Source organism: Cryptomeria japonica, chromosome 7, assembly GCF_030272615.1.
Source record: "Cryptomeria japonica chromosome 7, Sugi_1.0, whole genome shotgun sequence".
Classification (NCBI taxonomy): Eukaryota; Viridiplantae; Streptophyta; class Pinopsida; order Cupressales; family Cupressaceae; genus Cryptomeria; species Cryptomeria japonica.
In genome coordinates this window covers 854,146,827-854,167,907 of record NC_081411.1, presented here as the reverse complement: position 1 = coordinate 854,167,907, position 21,081 = coordinate 854,146,827, and the positions used below count along the sequence as shown (strand labels likewise).

Sequence of the window (21,081 nt, the reverse complement as noted above, 5' to 3'; positions counted from 1 at the left end):
AATCTCTCTCTCTAATATCTAATCATCTAATAACAAAATGAAAATGAGTGAGGGTATATATAGCATCCTCAATTACAATGAATGGCCCAGATCGAAAGAAGATCAATGGCTGAGATTCTGACACCTAATCCCTAATTAGGGTTTGTTACAAAAAGTTCCCCTTTTTGATGAACATTATTAAATACATAGCCAAATATTTAATTGGCACAAAAGTCGAGGAAACATAGACCAATGAAAATTAAGATGCCACATCATCCTATAACAACCTTTCTTCTAGAACCTTGTTCCCTTTCCTATGCTCTTTCTTAGCATATCCAACGAATCTTGACACAATTCCTTCAATCTCAGCAATAGGAATCTCAGGAAGATTCTTCATTCGTTCCTCCAAGTGAATGACCTGATCAAAAGCAGTGAGAAGAGTTGTTTCCCATCCAGGTTCAAGTTCTTTAATCTTCTCAATCAGGAGCATGGTAGTGAACATTAGATCCCGTTGCTCATCTGTGATGACATTCTCATCTTCGCAAAAGATGACCTTGACTCTCTCTTCCAACTCCTGGATGTCCACATCTATCTCAATCTCGATCCGTCGGCCAAGGATGGTACATAATACTTCAAACACCTTATCCTGAATTGGATGGATGACACCCTCAACTTGACTGCATTTGGTGTTGATGTCTTCAAAAAGAACTTCTTTCATCTGGAGTAGAGCTGACCACTGAAGTAGGTTATGAGTTCCTCCATCCATTATCTTTTCTTGTGCTAGAATCCTCCTTGGTGTTTGCCTGATTACTTGCAGGACAGGAATGATAACATCTCTAGTGTGAGCGAAAGCGGCTACAATTATCATTAGGTTGTGGATAATCTCAAGGACCTGGATAGCTCGATGGACTGTCTTCATCATTCTTGTTGCAAATTCAACGGCTACCGTGTGGGATTTATCAATCCAAGAGCTCATAAGCTAAACCAAGCTCTTGACCCTTTCTGCTTCGCCAATTGATTCAAGGGGAAGTGCTTGCAAAGGAGATACTGTTGGATCCTGACGTCTCAAGGGCTGATTGAGATGACTAAAATAACCTCTCCAAGCACCGACCTCTTTCTCAAGCTTCCTATTCTTTTCCATTTATTCCTTAAGTTTGTCTTTAAGTGCTTCAAATGAATCAGTTGCTTCTTCCATTGCTTGCTCAGTAGTGAGTGGACCAAGCTCAAATGTTTCTAAATCATACTCATCTGCAAGAATCTCACCTTCATATTTGTCCACCACTGGTGTAGCAATTTGCAATTTCCTGGATCCTGTCTCATCTCTTATCACCTTGGACATCTTGGTGGCCTTCTTCTTCTCCATTACCTCCTGAGAATTCCCTACGAGGCTTTCTAAATCAATTACATCTTCTTCCTCCTCAACTACAATCACCCTTGTAAGTCTCTCTTTTAACCAATCCGGGATGGCAGATCTTGTTTCTCTAACTTGTATTTCTTTAGGCAATGGTTCATCTTCTTGGAGAGGAGATGTCGCTTCATCATCATTCTTCTCTTCATGCAGCTCATTAGCATCAACTTGGGGAGATTGACTTGATGAATGCTGCGGCGTCTGTCCCTTCCCTAGCTTATCATTTTGCACCATGGATTCCATAGATTCATCAACTTCAGGTACCATCTTCTCTTGACCTTCCCCTTGGCTTGCCTTCTTTTCATGTCGAGAAGATGTGCTTGATGGGTGATCTCGACTGGCCTCTTGTTTCTTCTTGGAAGATTCTCTTTTCTTAGGTCTTTCTTTCCTCTTTGCGCCTCTAGGATGAGAGGTGTTCTCACTTACGCTTGCTTCTCCCTCATCTGGTCTTGCCTCCAAAGTGAAAGTCATTGACACATTCTGCTCTCTCAAATTCTGATGCTGTACATCTACCCATCTACGAGTACATGATAAAACAGGAGCCATCAAAGCTCTCAAGTTGAAAACCTTGGGTTCATTCCAATCTATCTTCACTGCTTTGTCTTCTTTGTCATAAGACGACTGGAGATGTCTACCACTATCCTGGGCTTGATCAGCTACTCTATAAACTTTGCATTTCCTAATGAGATCTAAGGATAGCCTGGAATGCATCTCTCTTTTAACTTCTAAATCACTTGAGAGATTCATCCAAAAGTCTTCCACCTGAAACTCATGTCCGTACTTCTTACCAACTGTCTCCTCCATATAACCATGAGGATCAAAATTCTCCCGCGAGGCAAAGAATGTGAATGAATATAAAGATAATTCCTTCTCTGCATCTTCCGAGGCTTGAGTGTTAGGACATACCTCAATTGAATTCCCCAATATGATGGGCACTGGAAATCCATTTCCATGCTTGTGTCTGGATACCTTTGCATAAGCTGCTAACTGTCTAGTCACCTCAAGTAGCACTATCCTATCTATCGGATACCTCGGCAACATGTAGGGAGGTGAAGGACACCCATGAACTCTGATATATGTAAACTTTTGAAACTGGATGAACCATGCACCATACTTCTTCACAAGTTCTTGTGCATCCAGAGATAGTCGATTATGAATCCCACCTTGCAATATCCTAGTGATGTTCATCGTGAAGGTATCATTGACTAACTTGTAGTCACCTCTAGGAGGATGATGCACATGAACATAAGAGTCACAAACTCTCACTTCTCCGGGTCCTCTTCCGATCACTCCTCTGTGAGGTAGCCCTGCATACTCGAAACTCCTGATCAAGGCATATATGACATATGAGCTCATGTGGAATGATTTGGTAGGTCTTAGCCTTCTCAACTACACATCCAGACTATTGCTAATAATTCTGGCCCAATGAAGCATTCCTTTTCCTTGGACTATCACTTGAATAAAGAAGAACATCCACTTCTCGAAGTAGAAGGCTTGGGGAGCCCCTGTAACTCGATTGAGCAAAGTTATCAAATCTTTGTACTCCTCCTGGAAGTCGATCCTATGTGGTGTGTTGGGAATCTTGTTCAGGCGAGGACGACTTTTGAGCAACCAATTCTTATTGATGAGATTCAGGCAAGTGTCGGGATCATCTTCATACATTGACCTGGCTCCTTCTAAGCTTTTGTAAATCATATCTTTATGCTCTGGAAGATGAAGAGCTTCACTTATGGCTTCCTCTGAAAGGTAGGCTAAGGTGTTCCCTTCCTTGGATACGATCGACCTTGATTGTGAGTCATAGTGGCGGGCACACTCGATCATCAACTCATGACACTTGACTGCTGGAAGGAAACCTGCCGCCTTGATGATGCCACTTTCAATTATCCTCCTCGCAACAGGTGATGGTTTGCCAATGTAGGGGACCTCTCGAAACTTCTTCACATTGAAGTTTCCCAAGTTGGTATCTCCGATATTACTCCATTTGGACACGATCCTGGTCTCCAATTCGTCATTCTTCTGATCTTCCTTGATGAGAGTCGGGCGACTAGTAGATGCTCCTGCCTTTGGAGTCGCCATCTTGACACCTACACAGCATTTCAAAATTAGTTCTTAAGCATTATATCTTGAAGTGTAGAAATTAAGACTCAAAAGGAAGATTTAAGATATTAATTAGGAAACTTCATGATAAGTCTAGAGTTATCATTTCCTAATTAACTAATCAACACTTAGACTTCTCTAAAAAAGGTGTCCAAAAATCAAGTCTTACACAAGGATGTTAAGATGATTTCACCATACCTCCTCTTGAGTGCTAAACTCTTAATACTTTTGAAAATGATGCAAGAAAAATGGATTTCGCTAGGCAATGTTTAGATCAAAGTTCTCCCTTGGATGAATTGTGCCTCCCCTGGCTTGGAAAAGAATAAACTCCACTTCTTTTTAGCCTTCAACACTTGAAAGAAATTCGCTCCAAACCAGCTCTATTTCGCACCTCCAATTAGCTCTCCAAATTCGCACTTAAAAGGATGATTGAATGAATTGAAATGTGAAACAAAACTCCTCCAATATATAGAGCGCTCACCCCTTGCCTCCTCTAGGCCTACTTGGCAAAAAGGAGGTAAAAAATAAATAAAATTTCAAAAAAAAGGGGGCCGACTTGGCTAATAAAAGCAAAATAAGGCCTTGAGCGCTTTATTTTTAATTTTAATTTAATAAAAATTAATTTTAAATGCCTCCAAAGTGAAATTTCGATCTTCTCAAGGCTTATAATTAATTTATTAAATGCCAAAATGCTTTTAATTTAATGCTAATTTAATTTTAATTTTCCAAATGCCTCAAAATTAGCAATTTTGGCGATCTAATGCAAATTGGAGAATAATGATTTTTAAAACAAGGCTTGATGAAACTCCATGATGATTTCGCCCTGGACCCTCAGCAAGGGTCAGGAGCGACTTTTTGATTCCTAGCATATTCCTTCATCTCTTAGTCTTCCAATCACCTTTAAGGTATAACACATTGCATCCTCTTCCTGTCCACGCAAGATTTTGCCCTAATTCCACAAAAAAGGGAGAGAACCTTAGAAATTCGCTCTGGGCCCTCAGCAAGGGTCAGGAGCGATTTTTGCAATTGCCTTCAAAATCCTCACTTTCAACGATCCTTTTTCACTTCAAGGCAATTTAAACATCATTTCAAATTCGTGTATAGGCTTTGCTTTGCTCAAACTCGGAGAAAAATGTTCAATATTAGATTTTTCGCCCTGGACCTTCAGAGAGGGTTAGGAGCGATTTTTCAAACTTAGCTTGATTGCTTCCTCGTTGATCGTCCAAGTTATATTCAATGGGTAAAACACACTTGCTTTTATCTATTTCAATCATAAAAATCACTTTGACCTTGCAAGAAAATGTGCCTTTTGAAAATTTCGCTCTGGACCTTCAGAGAGGGTTAGGAGCGAAATTACCTTTCTTGGGCGAAACTCCATCAGTTCATCATCTTTAATCAAGTCTGGATGCTTTACCACACTCATTTCATCCTCCACCATGCCTTTGACGTCTCAATTTGACCAAACAAGGCTAGAAATGACCCCCATAAGATTTTTCGCCCTGGACCCTCAGCAAGGGTTAGGAGCGACTTTTATGATTTCAACAAGATCCTTCATCATTTCAAGTGAAAACTCTTTCACTCGGGTGGAGAAAGTCATTCATTTTCCATTCATGCTCAAAACTTGGTCTCTTTCCACTGCAAAATGAGGGAAATCAAAATTTCGCCCTGGACCTTCAGCAAGGGTCAGGAGCGATTTTTCCCTTAGCCTCCAAAAAATCATCACTTTTCTTGTCTTCAAACCCTCAAAGCATTCAGTCACGTCTAATCATCCTTCCGGGAGACCCTGCACAAAACAATTTAGAAAAGTCACTGACAAATATGCCCTAGACCTTCAGCAAGGGTCAGGAGCGAAATTACCCCTTCTGGCTAAACTGTTCAAAATTTAAGTCTCCAAACACTTCACAAGGCAGAGTTAGGTCATTTCAAAGGCCAGGAACCAGGTAGCAAGTCTTCTCAGAGGAGGTCAGGAGCAACTTTTCTGTTTCAAGCATCATCTTGCTTTCAAAAATTCAATCAAAAACTTCCCTGGACAAGAACACACAAAATCCTCTTAAAACATCTCAACACTTAGCCAAAATTGTGAAGGAAATCCAGTCTACAAGAAATTTCGCCCTGCCAAAATTGTGAAGGAAATCCAGTCTACAAGAAATTTCGCCCTGGGCCCTCAGCAAGGGTCAAGAGCGAATTTGACATCATTAGGCTCTTGATCTATTTTATCACCTATTTAACTTATCCCACCAGACTCATTTTCTTCACTGACCAAGCTTAACTGACTCAGACCTGGACCTTACCCTAAAAACCTCAAATAGACCTCACCTGAGACCTATTTGACTCCCCTGAAAGGTTTACCTTTTTTCAATCCTCAATTCTATAGGAAGACACTTAACAACTTTCAAAATTTGATTGGACTCAGCTTGAATGACGTCAAAAGGAACCCCTAAGGTTTAGCCCTAGCCCAAACAAACCACTCACTCACTCAAAACCCTAAAAGCAGAGAGAAAGCAAAAACAAAAGCAAAAAGAGGGGGTCCCCATTCTAATGGGGTGATGTGTGAAATGGTCACAACAAGACCCTCCCTACTTCTTTTGTTCAGAAGCCAAACGAATTCGACACTCGGCCTTCATGTGACCAAACTTATGACAATAATTGCACTGAACGTTCTTCTTCTTCTTGCTATCCTGAGAAGAACCAAAGCCTTTCAGCTGAGAAGATTGAACCTTCCCTTTGTCCTTAGCAAAAGATTTGGCAGAGAATGCTTGCTCGGTGGAGGTGGAACTGGTACTGCTTCCAAACTACTGGTGCCACCAATCTTGCTATAAAAGCTTGTTACAAAGATCGGAAAACTTCAAATCGACGTTAGTGGAAGTGATATTCAACGTTTCAATGAAATGCTCATAAGATTTCGGCAAACTCTTTAGAGTGATGACGACCATGTCCTCTTCCTCCATTGTGCGACCAATCACCTCAAGTTGGTCACGGATGTCCTTGATCTTGGTCAAGTGATCCTACAGAGGTGTCCTTTCGTCCATCATAATCAAAAAAAGCATGTTCTTCAGAAAGAATGCTCTGCTCTTTGTTAGAGGTTTCATGGAGACTCTTCAAATGATCCCATATCTCCTTCGCTATTTTGCTAGATGGTACCTAAGGTAGCTGCTCATCTATGACAAAGAGTTTGATGAGCATGACTGCTTTGTGATTGTGCTCATCCCATTTGTCCTGATATTTTCCGGCAGTAGTTGGACGTTGAGACGTGCCCAAAACAACTGCATCAAGACATCGGTACTCAAAAATGGTCAGCATACACTACTTCCAAGTGTTGTAGTTGCGACTGTTGAATTTCTGACTGCTTTTGAGCATTATATTTGTCAGAGATGCGATCACGTACCTCGAGGTTGAACTGCTGAAGGCACGAATTTGAATGCACAAAAACTAGCAGATGAAAACAGAGGGTTTTTTTTTTAATTCTGCAAGTTGGATTCGAAGGCAAAAACTGAAACTTTAGCATGGATTTCGAGGCAAACAAATTTCAGAAGACTCAAAAAATATGACGAAGGCCCAGTTGAGGTTTCGAAAAACCCACCAAGAATCTGCAATCGAAAAAAAAATCACCTTGAAACAGAATGTCAAAACCCTAGGTGAAGTTGCAGAAACCCTAGGCACGAAAAAAGAACCCAGAAAAATTGGACGACCCAGAAGAGCTCTCAAAAAACCCACAAGGAATTTGTAATCAGAATAATTTTACAACTGAAGGGTCAAATACACGGGCTCAAAAACCAAGGCGTGGAAAACGATGCACCCAAAAAAATCTGAAGGTAACCCAATTTAGAACTCGAAAAACCCAGGGGACAGATTTTTGAATTTTTTTTTAAAAAACCCTAGCTGCAGGAAAAACCTTTTTCGCGCAACAAAAAAAACCCAGAAAAAAATCAGGCTTGTCCAGGATACCCAGAAAATCAAATGCGAAAAAAATCGTGTTTTTACATACACGAAAAAACCCTGCGAGAAATCGCTATTTGCTAGAAAAAAAATACAGGTTCCGTGCCCTAGCCGAAAACGTGATTTTCTGAATAAAATAAAATTTAAAAAAAAAAAGGTTTCATGCCCTTGCTCTGATACCATGTTCAGGAAATGAACTGGTAAAAAACTTCATTCATTAATCTGAGGAAAAGTTACATTTATATAAATTACAAAAACACTGTAGTTATTAAATAAGCTACCTACTTCTAACTACCTGCTACTGTAGACATGTTAATTACAATATTGACCATTAACATTATATAGAATTATTATTCTAACACATCAAGGACGGGATGTTCTTGGGATATATGTTAAACATCAACGGAAGCTACCTGAAATCAGATGAGACCATAATACACAAATTAAACTTGAAGGTAATCACCATCAACTTTCCAAACGATTTGCTTCCGCTTTAACTTAAAGCAAATGTTCTTGGATTCCTCTTTCCCCTACAATTTGTGCAATATGTCTTCAGATCTCAGTCTACTATGTTTCCATCTAATAATGATTATAGTTTTTGGCAACTGTTTGCTCTAACTTTAAGTGATGGAATTGTTTTTTGAATGCCAAATGAGTCTTAGTATTGTAATTTTTGCATCTTACAAGTCTCAATTCTCATTCTATTCCTCAAACTGAAGGAAAAAAGTTCACAAAGGTGGGAACCTGTCACAATGTTTAAAATAATGTGCTATTGCAATACATAGGACCCGTAACACAAATTCAGACCGTGACTTTTCCATTTTCTATTCTGTCAATATGCAATGGATATTGATATATTTTTTAGCATTGCCAATAACTATCATTTCCAAAATAACATAGTTGCATTATAAACTAGCCAAGAAATGGCATATTCTTAGGTACTAATCAGCATAATTGACCAAAGAGAATACTGGAAAGGTAACAACAAAACAGGATTAACTTACCATAGGCTTTGCAACTTCCTCAGCTTTTTCCTTTCCATATAGTTGTTCAATAAATGACAGAGCAAACTCAATTGCTGTGCCTGGACCACGACTTGTAGTTACTATTCCATCTTTCTGAACCCTTGATCCAACTGTTAGTGATGAAGATAGTTTGTCGATGAATGATGGGTGACAAGTTGCCTTGCAGTTTAAAAAAACTGAAAGCAGTCAAAATTGTGAAGTTCTAACATTTTATTCAAAAAGCCATGGATGCACCTTTTTAGCTTCAGAACCTTGCTAAGTTGTTCAATATTTCAAAGCATGTCTTACATACACCAGAGAACCAACCACTTGATAGCAATAAGAAAATAGAACTAAGTTCATTCCAATTTGTAAAGAAATAATAAACAATCCAAACAAGAATAGTTGAGTTTGTATTCCCTTTACAAAATATAGAGTAAAACATGACTTTTCAAAAATATTAATTAAGTTTTACGATCCTAGAAAAAACTAGCAGAGTTGCATAATCTTACCCGCAATCCCTTCAATAGACCCCACGTCTCAAGGGCAACAGCTGGTGCTGCACATATCGCACCATAAAGCCGACCATCTGCTGCCTGCCTTTTAGTAATGTTTTCTAAAATCTCAGAGTCTCTAAGTCTCGAAGAACCTGGCATCCCTCCCTGAAAAGTTTAACATTTCAGACAGCTCAAGAATTTCTTATCTAGTCCAGCTTCGACAATCAACTCAAATTCTTAAAAGGCAAATTTCTACTATACCAAAATTTAATCTACCATATAATAATTGATTAATAGCTGAAGATATCTAATTAACCTGTTTCTGTGAATGTGAATTTTTAAAGGTTATTTTACAAAGAAGAATATGCTATACAATACAGTGAGGCCTTGGAAGATTTGCCAGATAGTGTGCTGATCACAAAACGTGAAAGCTGAAGATATCTAATTAACCTGTTTCTTTAGAAAATGACTTTTTTAAAGGTCATGCTATAAAGTAAAAAATGATATATAATACAATGAGCCTATCAAATATGGATCAGATAGTGCTTTCTACAAAGCACGAATTAAACCCTATATTCATGTATATCAGTCAAATCTTACATAAAAGATGTATGGAAGAAATGAACAGCAAGCATACTGGTAAAACAATGAGATCAAACATTTCTTCTGTGCAAGCAGATATAGGCCTATCTGCAACAAGCTTTACTCTCCTTGAAGCCTCAATCTGCAGGTCTGTTTCCACAGATGCCACAGTCACATCAGAGCCCGCTCTTCTTAGAACATCAATCAAAATGACAGCCTCCATTTCCTCTGTGCCAAAACCAATTGGAACTAGAACCTGTAAAAGACATTCTCCGCTTACACAGTCAGTGACTGACACAACAGACCATCCAACTAGGAGCACTGACAGTCAAATTACCAAAAAAAATATACATGGTAATAGTCAAAAGATAAGTCATTCCAAGCTTCCCAATTTTTTATCATATGTTACATGCTAAAAATTTTCAAGTTCAGCAAAATATAAACAGGAAACATATTAAGTAGAATTGGCCCTGTTTGAATCTTCATAAAATCATGATTTTCAAAGTATCGTAGGATTTTGGTAAACACATGATGATGGGTAGGAACCACTCAAAATGAAAATCTTCAAACAATAGAAGTCTCAATTCAAAACATATTCGATGCAGTTTCATATATAGGCCATTAGAATAGAAAAGTATCTTAACAATGGCTAGAAGTGTGCTTTAAACATAAACCTATTTCGCTATACAATTTACCAGCTATTATGTACATAAGCTCATATTTGTTATGTCATGCTGTGCTGCTACATCATTTGGCGTGTCAAACTTCAAGTATATAGAAGGGTTTTACTAAATAAAGAGCTAATTAGAATTAGTTAAGTTGCAAGCTATTGCATAGATAAATCTGTATTTGCAGTGCTATGTTTGTGCTTCCATATCCTTCAAGGTGTCACACTTCACATATGTAAAAGGGGTCACACTTCACATATGGAAAAGGGGCTAATTCACTAACTCACATGAGAGCCGAGTTATCATTTGTCACCTTTTATTGGTAACTTGAGCCCCAAACTAAGGTTTCTTTCACCTCTTTTTGTAAAAAAAGAATCTTGGAGGATCTTTGAAGCTCAAAGAGAGCATAAGTAATGCTAAATAAATGATTAACAAGACAAATGGGGAACTGTTGTGACGTTTTCACACATCGCCCCATTGCAAATGGGGACCCCTCTTTTTTGCTCTTAGTTCTTAGGTTTGTTAGGATAGTTTGTTGAGTCTGATCCTTTGAGTGATTGAGTTTGAGTTGATAGCTCATCTAGAAACTTGAGAGTTGGCTATTTGCATCTCTTTGACATGAATCAAGTGCAGATTTTGTTTGGACGGGGTATTTTCCTTTGGACCGATTATCTTTAGTTTGATTTGAAAGGATGACTTAGGGCACTTCATTACTCCACCCTTTGCTTGGATGCATCTTTTGGACAATCTGTCCCATGACCAAGGAAATCAGCGAATAAGAGGCTTTTGTGTTCATTTTGATTTCATCTCCTTGAGAATTTTGAAAGGCAAACTTTCCTTGGCCAGGACCGATTACATCTCAGCCCGTCCCTTGTCCTTGCAAAAGTGCAACTAAAGGTGTTTTGATCCATCCTTACCTCAGGGAAATCAGCGACTTAGGATGAGAAGATGTCCTTACCCCGGGCAAATGTGCGACTTAAGGTTTCAAGGTGTCTCTACCTCTCTCAAATCAGCGACTTAAGGACATCAGCCTGTCCTTACATCAACCAAATCAGCAACTTAAGATATCAAGGTGTCCCTTGGTCAAAGAAAACAGTGACTTAAGAGATTAAACTCGTCCTTTGACCATGCAAATGAGTGACTTTAGATATTAGCCCATCCTTGGGCAATGAAAAGGTGCAACATATGGATTTGATACCCCTCTTAGTAAATGAAAGGACAACATTTTAAGCATCAAGAGCTGCGATTTGAATCAAGGCAATTTCCAAAGGCCCCCGCCACATCTAATGACAAAACAATTATTTAAATTTTGGATTGAAATTTGGGTCGGCCTTGTAAGAATCAGTTACAAAGCATTAATAATGATTGCAAAGTCGGCTAAATATGAGAAGGTGCGATTCCTCTTCAAGCAACTATATATTATGTTTGATCGTTTCATTTGATCAAACACAAAATTGAGATCACACTCATCAGTTTTTAGCGATTCAAATCAGATCAGATTCAAGACAAAAGGACATTCTTTTATCAGCAATTTCCAATTTGAAGACAAGGCGATTATTTAAGATGGCGAAATTGACGAGTACAACCTTTTCACAAGCTCTAAAGCTAGTGACCCTGATCTTGATCAGATACTGTTCCAGTTGCTCACAGTGAACTACCTCATAGGGAAGACAATTTTGACACAAGGACACAGCGAATTAGGGAGGCTTGGACTTGAGTTGGGGGCATGTTTCATTCATCTTTGAAGGCAGCAACATTAGGATTGGGCAAATTTCCATGATCAGACCTGTAGCAATGGAAAATCAGAACTGAAGTGATAAAAATCAGACATAAGAACAGTGCTCAGAACATCAATTCACATCGTTTTAGCATTTATATCTAATTAGAAAGTTGAAAATGGGTAAAATCAGTATGTTTACTGTGTTTGATTGTATCTCTGTTTGTGTTGCAGGTGGCTCATAAAGAGAGTGAAGAAGCTGCATGCCAGCTATCATAAGATATAAAGGAAGAACTTCATCATTTGAAGGTGATTTAAGACATACAAGGGATCAGCTCATGGTGATTCAAGGAAGTGGATACAAGTGGAAAACGATGTGAAGATGAACAACATTCACACTTCAAGGTGCTAGAGACCTCAACATGAAGATCTACAAGGAGCTCAACAATACCTAGGAAGAGAGGCTCAAGGTTTCGAACAAAGAAGGCTTGTATCACACCAAGCCTTATCAAGGTTAAGGCTTCAAGTCAAGTCCAAAGAGACAAATCAAGGTTCAGGTTGCATATTTATCAATCAATCACATCAAGAGCTTGGAAATGTTGAGTATCAAGAGATATGCCTCATTCATTCACACAACTTGTGATAAGTTAAAAAGATCAAGCAAGCTAAGGTGGCACCCAAACATCACTTATCCAATCACATCATTTCAAGATAAGGCGTCCAAATTCAATGAACCTAGCTCATCCATCAAAGAGATAGCTACCACATGTAGGCGCAAAGTTCGAGGCACCTACCATCGTCATCTATTGGTCGAATTTTCAAAGGAGGACATGTGTCCCATCAAATGTAATTTTGTCATTGGTCTCAAACATTAAATGCATTGTAATGGGTGTAATAAAGCCTAATTAGGGTTTCTATCTTTCAATCTTGGCCATTGATCGTGAATCAATCTAAGCCACTCAATTGTAATGAGAACACTATGTAAGGCTCCACTCTTTCATTTGTAAAAGTTAATAGTGAATAGACAATAGTGAGTAGTTGATCAATAGATAGCAAATAGTTAGAGTAGAGTAGGAAAAGAAGGCAAAGATTGTTGCCAAGACTTTGTTGTATGAAGCATGTAAACTTCATTCAAGATATGGTGAAATTCATATGTTGATTCGACAATTTGCATGGTCTCTACTTCTCATTTATTTTCATGTTATTTAGAAGATGAAAGACTTTGTGTATGATCAATGGTGAAATTCATACATCCATACTACTTACACCTTACAGATGGTAAAGTGCCCTGCATAGTCAACTGGATCCATCTTAGCCAAGTTTAACTTCAATTATCACTCCTTCATTGATATGCATCAACTTGATGGTGTCCATGCTTGTGGTGGTGATTTGAAAATCATAAAGCTATCCCTAGAAGATCGCACAACCTTGTGGAGATGTTTGCTGCATGTCAAAGCAAAGCTTAGTTGAATTTCACTAAAGAATGTCCATTGCTCTTAGATTCCTAGGAGTTGGATTAGATCTCTCTCAACCCTTATCCTTTTTCCTTTTTTTTCAAAATCAAGTTAATTTCCACGTTTCAGTGATATTCAAAGTATTCAAGCATTCAACATAAGTTCACCTTGTGATTCCAGCAATATCACATCAAACAACTGAGTCTATCCAAGAGCACATCAAGACCTGACATTCGAGAACCTTGGAATCGTCCCACTTGATCACGCAGCTTAGCATTTGGGAGTCTTTGTTCAAGAGAGGATAGAATACTTAGTATTTTATTTTGTATTGCATAGTGCATAAAAACACCATCAACAAGGAACCATATCACCTACCATGCCTATAGTAACTGTACGGTCTTCATGAATGTGGGAAGCCTTATGTATTTTAAAATTCTGGCAAAAATATAAAAATTGTTTCTAAGATCTCAAACTACACTTGTGGCATACAAAAGGGTGCTTCCATTGGGCTGAGCAAATGAATTGCAATCTTCCAATTCAGGGTTCTATACAAAAAATGGCTCCAAAGATGATGCCATACACAAAACAGAAAGTGATATTTTTCAGCTATTAACGAAAGGCCTAACCTAGTGCAATGCCAAGGAGATGGAACTGTGGCTTTAAGCCTTGTACATTGGATTTGTAGACCCATTGATAAGTTCCATAGTTTCTTATGCCTACTATATTTTGTTGTTGCATTATCTTCTTCAAGGTAGCATGTCAATTTTTCTTTATTGATTATTTCTTTCTTTAAAGATTCCTTGGCACTGGAATATGGTACACTGACAGTTTCTGAATTCTATTTTCCTCACTGTTTTTGTCATACTGTTCTATAACATTTTACAGCATTCTATAAACGAGATATTTTACTTCTCCTAGAGTTATCATTTGCTGATTGAAATGATGTGTTATGATAGCAATTTTACCTCTTGTTGAGGAAATCAACATTTTGCTTTCATATTTATGGATTAACATTGTAACTGTTCATTTTTATCTTAGCAAAATAATGCTCCACTAGAAATATTGTCCAGTTCAAGTTGGCAAATGAGTGGGTGAATGCGAGAGCAAGTTTACAATGGATTGTTTCTCATTGCCCCATCATTGTCCATTTTTTGAGTCTTCCACCACTGAGCTTGACCCAGGTGTCAGTTTGGAAGAAAATTCTAACAGATTACCATCAAAACAGTAAGTTAACTTGCCTTGGATGCACCTTCTTCACCACTTACAGAAACTTAAAACCATTTAATGTGTTGGAAAGCTTAGAATATGTAGAATATACTGAAAGGGAGCAAAACAAATTTGACAAAGTCCGATTCTGTGGAAACCACTCTAAAAGGCCCAAAAAAATGCAACATGTAAAAATCTAGCAACACTCAATTTTTTTGGAAAACTAAAATATTCTATGTTGACTTTTTTCTGATCAAAATGGCTTTTCTTAAGAAATTGTCATCACAAGTTAAAAAGTTTAACTGTTGTAGCATCAAATCTTATGAAAGATTGCTACCTTCTTGTAAATTACTCATTTGCAATGATGCTTCCGCTTATTACATTGTAGTATCATCTTTGTTTGTTGGGTTCGTTTCCTTTGTTTTGGCTTATTTGTCATTTCCCCACCATAACACCAGCAGACTGTTAATGCATGTACCGTAGGTTTAGCAGTTCTAAAACCATCAATGATTGGTGAACCGGCAAATCCATTTGCAACTCCTTTGGAAATATTACCCGAATGGTATTTTTTCCCCGTATTTCAAATACTTCATACAGTACCTAATAAATTATTAGGTGTCCTTTTAATGGCTTCAGTACCTGCAGGACTATTGACAGTCCCTTTCTTGGAGAATGTGAATCAATTTCAAAATCCATTTCGTCGTCCAGTAGCTACAACAGTATTCTTATTCGGTACCGCAGTAGCTCTTTGGTTAGGTATTGGGGCAGCGTTACCTATTGATGAATCTTTAACTCTAGGTCTTTTCCAATTTGATCTAATTTAGAATATCTTAATATAGGAGAGGAGGGAAATCTTTTGTTTATATATCTAGGGAGTCGTTGCTTTAAGATAAAGGATCTCTCCCTAGATATATTTTTTTATCAAAATTTTTCTAATATTGTTACAAAATGGTCAAAGATTTATTCCAGAAGAACTTAGAAGAAGGGAATGAATGGGGAGATTGAATAGAACTCTTAGAAATCTAAACCAGATTCCCTAGTTAATCAATTTGAATATTTCGCATAAATTCCAAGATTTCTATTTATTCGTGGGATCTGGGCGGTCCTATGTAGCCAATTTGGCTACTTTTTTCTCCAGAATCCATATATATCTTATCAGTGTATGGAAGGCTATCTCTCGAGCACAGGCTGAAGTTCTTATTATAAGCCTAAATGAGTAAAAAAGCACCTAATAACGCATCTTCATAGACCAAGAACTACGAGATACCTTTTATTCTAAGGTGACGAAGGGATCATATCATTCGAGTCTTTTCATACTTTTTTCATAGGATGCAGGGAATAAATCTATAGTATAGGATTCTTGTCCGGCAGGGATACTTTTTCTAGTTATAAGAAGAGGAGAAAAAAGAGTGGAAGTAAATACTTCCTCGGTCTTTGACTCGCTCAATCACTATGAACAATTCCCAGATCAGTACATTAGGAAATCGTTATTCGTCTCCTATGAACGATGAGAAAAGCAGGATCAAAAAAGGATCTTGGACTGTTTGGGATTGGGTTAGGAGGATCTTATTAATGCCTCCTTTTCTCTTCTCATCCAATTTTTGACTTCTTTTCTTGCAGTTGGCGAAGAAGAAGGAAGGGGAACAAATACACTTGGAGAGCGCAGTACAACGGAAAATTGTATGCTGTGTTCAGGAAGGCTGAGTTGCTCCTGAATGAAGAGAGAGCTGATTCTCATGTAATCATAGGTGTGATGATTTACTTCACGGGCGAGGTCTCTGATTCAAGCCCAAGATAGCCCACCCATTATGCGCTATGTAGTAGGATTGTTATCTGCTTCATTTGACATCTATGGGGATATAGCTCATTTGGTAGAGCTTCGCTCTTGCAATTGGGTTGTTGTAATTACGGGTTGGATGTCTGATTGTTTAGGCAGTAATGATAGTATTTTTTACCTGAACCAGTGGCTCACTTTTTATCAGTAATGGGGAAAGGACATGTTGACGTGTTTCAAGTCGCGGAAATTACGACTTCATCCGGCCAACGCAGAATAGAAATACTAAGAATCCTATCCTCTCTTGAGATAAGGAAACCCCTAATGTTGTGAGAATTTGATAAATGGGGATGACCTCAATGTTTTGGTTGTCAGGTCTTGACTGCAGGATAGCTTAGTAGTTTGATGTGTTTTGCTGGAAACACAAAGGGGACTTACGGTTAGACGGAATTGGTTTCGAACGGGTTCCCTAAAGTTTAACAGTCCTATATCATCTGATTTTGCCTCTGATTGATGCTATTTCAGCTTGACTAGAGGGTTTCTTTAATGAAAAAGGAAAAAGGAGAGAGATAAAGAGTGAATAAGAACAGCTAACTAATTCTAAGATAGCATATTTCAACACAGAGACAAAAATCTCAAAATAACTAGAAATTACTTCGCCAGCTAATTAGCACAACTAGGTAAAAACCAGTGCAATCATCTAAGGATTTCGAATTTTCAAGTTTATTAGATATGAACGATAGATTTCTTACACCTATTTATCCAAATCTAATAACCGAACTTAGCACAAAAGGGGGTTCAGACTAACCCTGCAGAGGAAACAATAATCAACTATCTCCTAATGGTATGAACTAAGATTTATGTCAAATATATGCATAAATAACTATCTGAAATTAAATACAGTTGCAGAAATATGAAATAAATGGAGAAGAGGACCATGCACTCACAGTAGAACAAACACAGCTTTAACTTCCATTAAATCCTGTATGTATTTGCCAGAGTTTCTGCAACAATCTTTTTTTTCTCTATCACAAAGAGGAACTAATTCCTTTATATAGATTTCCAAAAACGGATCAATGGCCAAGATTTAAACTTAAACAAGTGGACCAGATTCATCCTATATCAAAACTGCCCATACCCATAAATGGGAGGCAAAATATCAGCAACAACAAATGGAGAAGCAATAACTATCCAAAAAGGTAATTAATAACTAGCCAAAAGCTGCTCCAAAAAGTGCACATACACGGAGCTCAAGATTTACAACTGCTTTGGCAGTTAGAAATGAACTTTATGCCTAAAAAGTGCCTTTTAGGATTTTTAAAAGAAACTTGCACTTTATGAAAGCACTTTCTCCTTTTCTATTGTAGACCCTTTTTTCATAAATTCATCCTCGCCGTGCAAATACTCCTTCCAGAGGTCCTGACCTGCTGCACATTCTGCCCGAACATATTCCTGAAATCTGATGCATAGCTGGAACAACACCACGCTCGGAAGCATAGGAGGATGGCGTATTTTGTTAATGCATGGTAGCTTATGCAAGATAAGATATTTCTAACCTTCCTTGTTCTGTTATTTACATGCTTCATGTCTAAACTTATATTGCATATGATTATCGGATTTTACAAACATTGCTTAGCATATTAAATGCTATAAGTTATCGGGTTATTAGCCAATACATACTTGCTATCGGGTGCATAACTATTGGCACCGATCCACATCTGTTATCAGGCTTAATCATCGGGCATATTTGTTATCGGGCTTAATACATACACCGCTTCATTTGGAATTAACAGTGGTTAACAATTGCACCAGTTGGATTACATACATCGTGCATTTTGAATCATCGGTGTTTACATGAACCGATTCATTATCTTGATCAATCATTATATTATATTACAATATGCTATCAAGGTTTTGAACCGATAAACAGCCTTGTGTTAATGGTATAATTACAAAGGCACCGATCAATGGGTGCATTGATCGGTCATGCCTAAAAGGCATGACCAGCCAATACACAAATTGACCGGTTGCCTAAATCATATATATACCAATTGAATTCATTTGGAGATGACATAGAAAACATAAAATGATCTCTCTCTTTCAGACCTGCAGATAAAATCAGAATTATTAGACATCAATATAATTCCTCATATGCATTTATAGCATACATAGTTCATAACTTGTTCTTTAATTGAAATTGAAATAACTTTACATGGTATCAGAGCCAAGGTAATCGAACCTAAGGCTATTCAATTCTGATAAAATTCAAGGACTAAGTTACAAACTACATCACATTTCCATAATGGCCAACGCTATCAGATTCGAAGATAGACTCGGAGGTAGCGAAGATTTTTCAGCTTGGAAGTTTAGAATCAAAATGATTTTTAAGAGAAAACAAAGTTGATTCATATGTCCAAACTGAAAGTGCACAACCAGAAGATGAAACCGAGAAATCCACATGGATCGAGGGAAATGATAAGGCTATTAAAATAATAGTGGATGGGGTAAGAAATAATATAATGCCCATCATTAGAAAGCAGGAGACGGCTTATAAAATGTTCAAGGCACTTGAAAAGACATTTGAGATATCAAATGCAAGTCGTACTCTAGCACTAAAACGAGAAATAAATCATATCACCATGAACAAAGGGGAGACAATCAACGCCTACTTCATGCAGATATCAGTTCTAAAAGATGAACTTGCAACTTTGGACTACGAGATCCGAGGCAAAGAACTAACACTCATTGCTTTAGATGGGTTGCCTAGTGGATGGAGCACATTCGTCCAAGGCATCAGTGCAAGGTCCAAATATCCTAAGTTTGAAAGACTAAGAGATGACTGTCTACAAGAAGAATCCCGATTGAACAAAGTAGGAATAAAACAAAAGAATATAGATGAAGACTTGCAAGTCCTAAATACAAACATCAATAAAAGGTACGAAAAGAAGCAATTCAAGAAAAGAAAAGCCAAACAAGGCAAGAACACTTCTAAGAAAGACCTATCACATGTTCAATGTTATAGGTGTGACAAATTCGGACACTATGTTGCAAACTGTCCGGAGAAAGGGAAGCAAGCCACATTTGCAAAAGTGAAGAAATCTAGAAAAGAAAATGACTCCGAGAACTATGTCCTCTACTCAGCACTTACAAGCCATACTTCAAACAAATCTAACTCATGGGTGATCGATAGTGGTTCATCCAGACACATCACCGGCTTTAGAGAAATACTATACTCCATGATAGAGAAAGATGATGAGGAAGTAACCATCGGAGACGATTCTTCACATCCAGTCAGAGGAATTGGAACCTGCACCATCAAACTGAAGTCAGGCATGTCACTACGACTTGAAGAAGTACTATATGTTCCAGGCATCAAAAGAAATCTAATCTCCATATCAGCACTAGAAGATCAAGGATACAAAGTGACCTTCATGGAAAACAAGGTGTTGGCTTGGCCAAAGAGATCCTCCATCAAAGACGCTAAGGTCATTGGTCGAAGACAAGGCTATTTGTATGAGCTATGTACAGAGCCCAATCTAGCATTGATCCATGAAGCAACTAATGCAAATGAAGTATGGCACAGGAGATTAGGTCATCTGAATTATAGAGCTTTGTCAACCATGGGAAACCTTGTCACAGGTCTACCTAAGTTGAAGCAATATCATTCAGAGGCTTGCAAAGGGTGTGCCTTAGGTAAAAATACCAAAAATGCATTTCAGAATAGTACTAGGAAAACTAGCAAAGTTTTGGAGTTAATTCATTCTGATGTATGTGGACCTATGTCCGTACCCTCGCTAGGGGGATTTTTGTACTATGTAATTTTTGTTGATGACTACTCTAGGAAGACGTGGATCTACTTTCTGAAATGTAAAGAATCAGAAGAGATCCTAAGTAGGTTCAAAGAGTTTAAAACATTAACAGAAAATCTCTCTGAAAACAAAATTAAAACCTTAAGAACTGACAATGGGGGGGAATACACATCAGAACTATTTAAAGACTTTTGTAAAAATTATGGGATTAAGAGGGAGTTATCAATACCTTATAATCCACAACAAAATGGAGTAGCTGAAAGGAAAAATAGGAGCATAGTAGAAGCTGCCAAAGCCATGATACTAGATCAAAATCTAAACTTGAACCTTTGGGCAGAAGCAACCAACACTGCTATGTACATACAAAATAGATGTCCTCATTCACACCTTGAAGATAAAACTCCTGAGGAAGTCTTTACCAAAACAAAACCAGATATCAGCCATCTTAGGATATTTGGGTGTCCGGTCTATATTCATGTACCTAAAGAGAAAAGACTAAAACTAGAACCCTCTGGAAAAAGGGGAATACTTGTAGGATACAGTGAAACTTCTAAAGCCTACAGAATCTATGTACAAGGACAGAGAAATATTGAACTCAGTAGGGATGTAATCTTCGAAGAAGATTTAGCCTTCAAAAGGGCTCAAAATACAATAGAACCTGAAATTCATAATCCTACTTCTAACCTAGAAGAAGAACCTACTCCTGAGCTTCAGAGGGAGTATCTTGAGGAAACTATAAGTGAAACACAAAACCCACCTATAGATAATCACAAGAAAAGACCACTATGGGCCACCAAAACTATAGCAGAAGCTCAGAAGTTCGCTGCTCCTTCAAGAACCTTCAGGGAAAGCAAGAGGCCTAATAAATTCATCAACTATGTTGCACTTATGAATGATCTCTCTAAAGCTGAACCTAACAATGTTTCAGATACACTCAAACATAAAGTATG

The 21,081-nt window shown here is 37.9% G+C and overlaps 1 protein-coding gene across 5 annotated transcripts in view; it reads right to left on the bottom strand.

The window, feature by feature from the left end:
- The window catches only part of LOC131028943 (protein DJ-1 homolog A), an 81,386-nt gene that overhangs the window by 35,541 nt on the left and 24,764 nt on the right, over window positions 1-21,081 (bottom strand). For 3 of the 5 annotated variants that reach the window (XM_057959321.1, XM_057959324.2, XM_057959322.2), the window contains exons 2-4: window positions 9,559-9,759; window positions 8,937-9,086; window positions 8,425-8,604 (exon numbers count right to left, since the gene is read on the bottom strand). In XM_057959321.1, coding sequence (XP_057815304.1) covers window positions 8,425-8,604; window positions 8,937-9,086; window positions 9,559-9,759 — 531 coding nt within the window. The remainder of the gene's footprint in view (window positions 1-8,424; window positions 8,605-8,936; window positions 9,087-9,558; window positions 9,760-21,081) is intronic. The other 2 variants (XM_057959325.2, XM_057959323.2) reach the window with 1 other exon arrangement.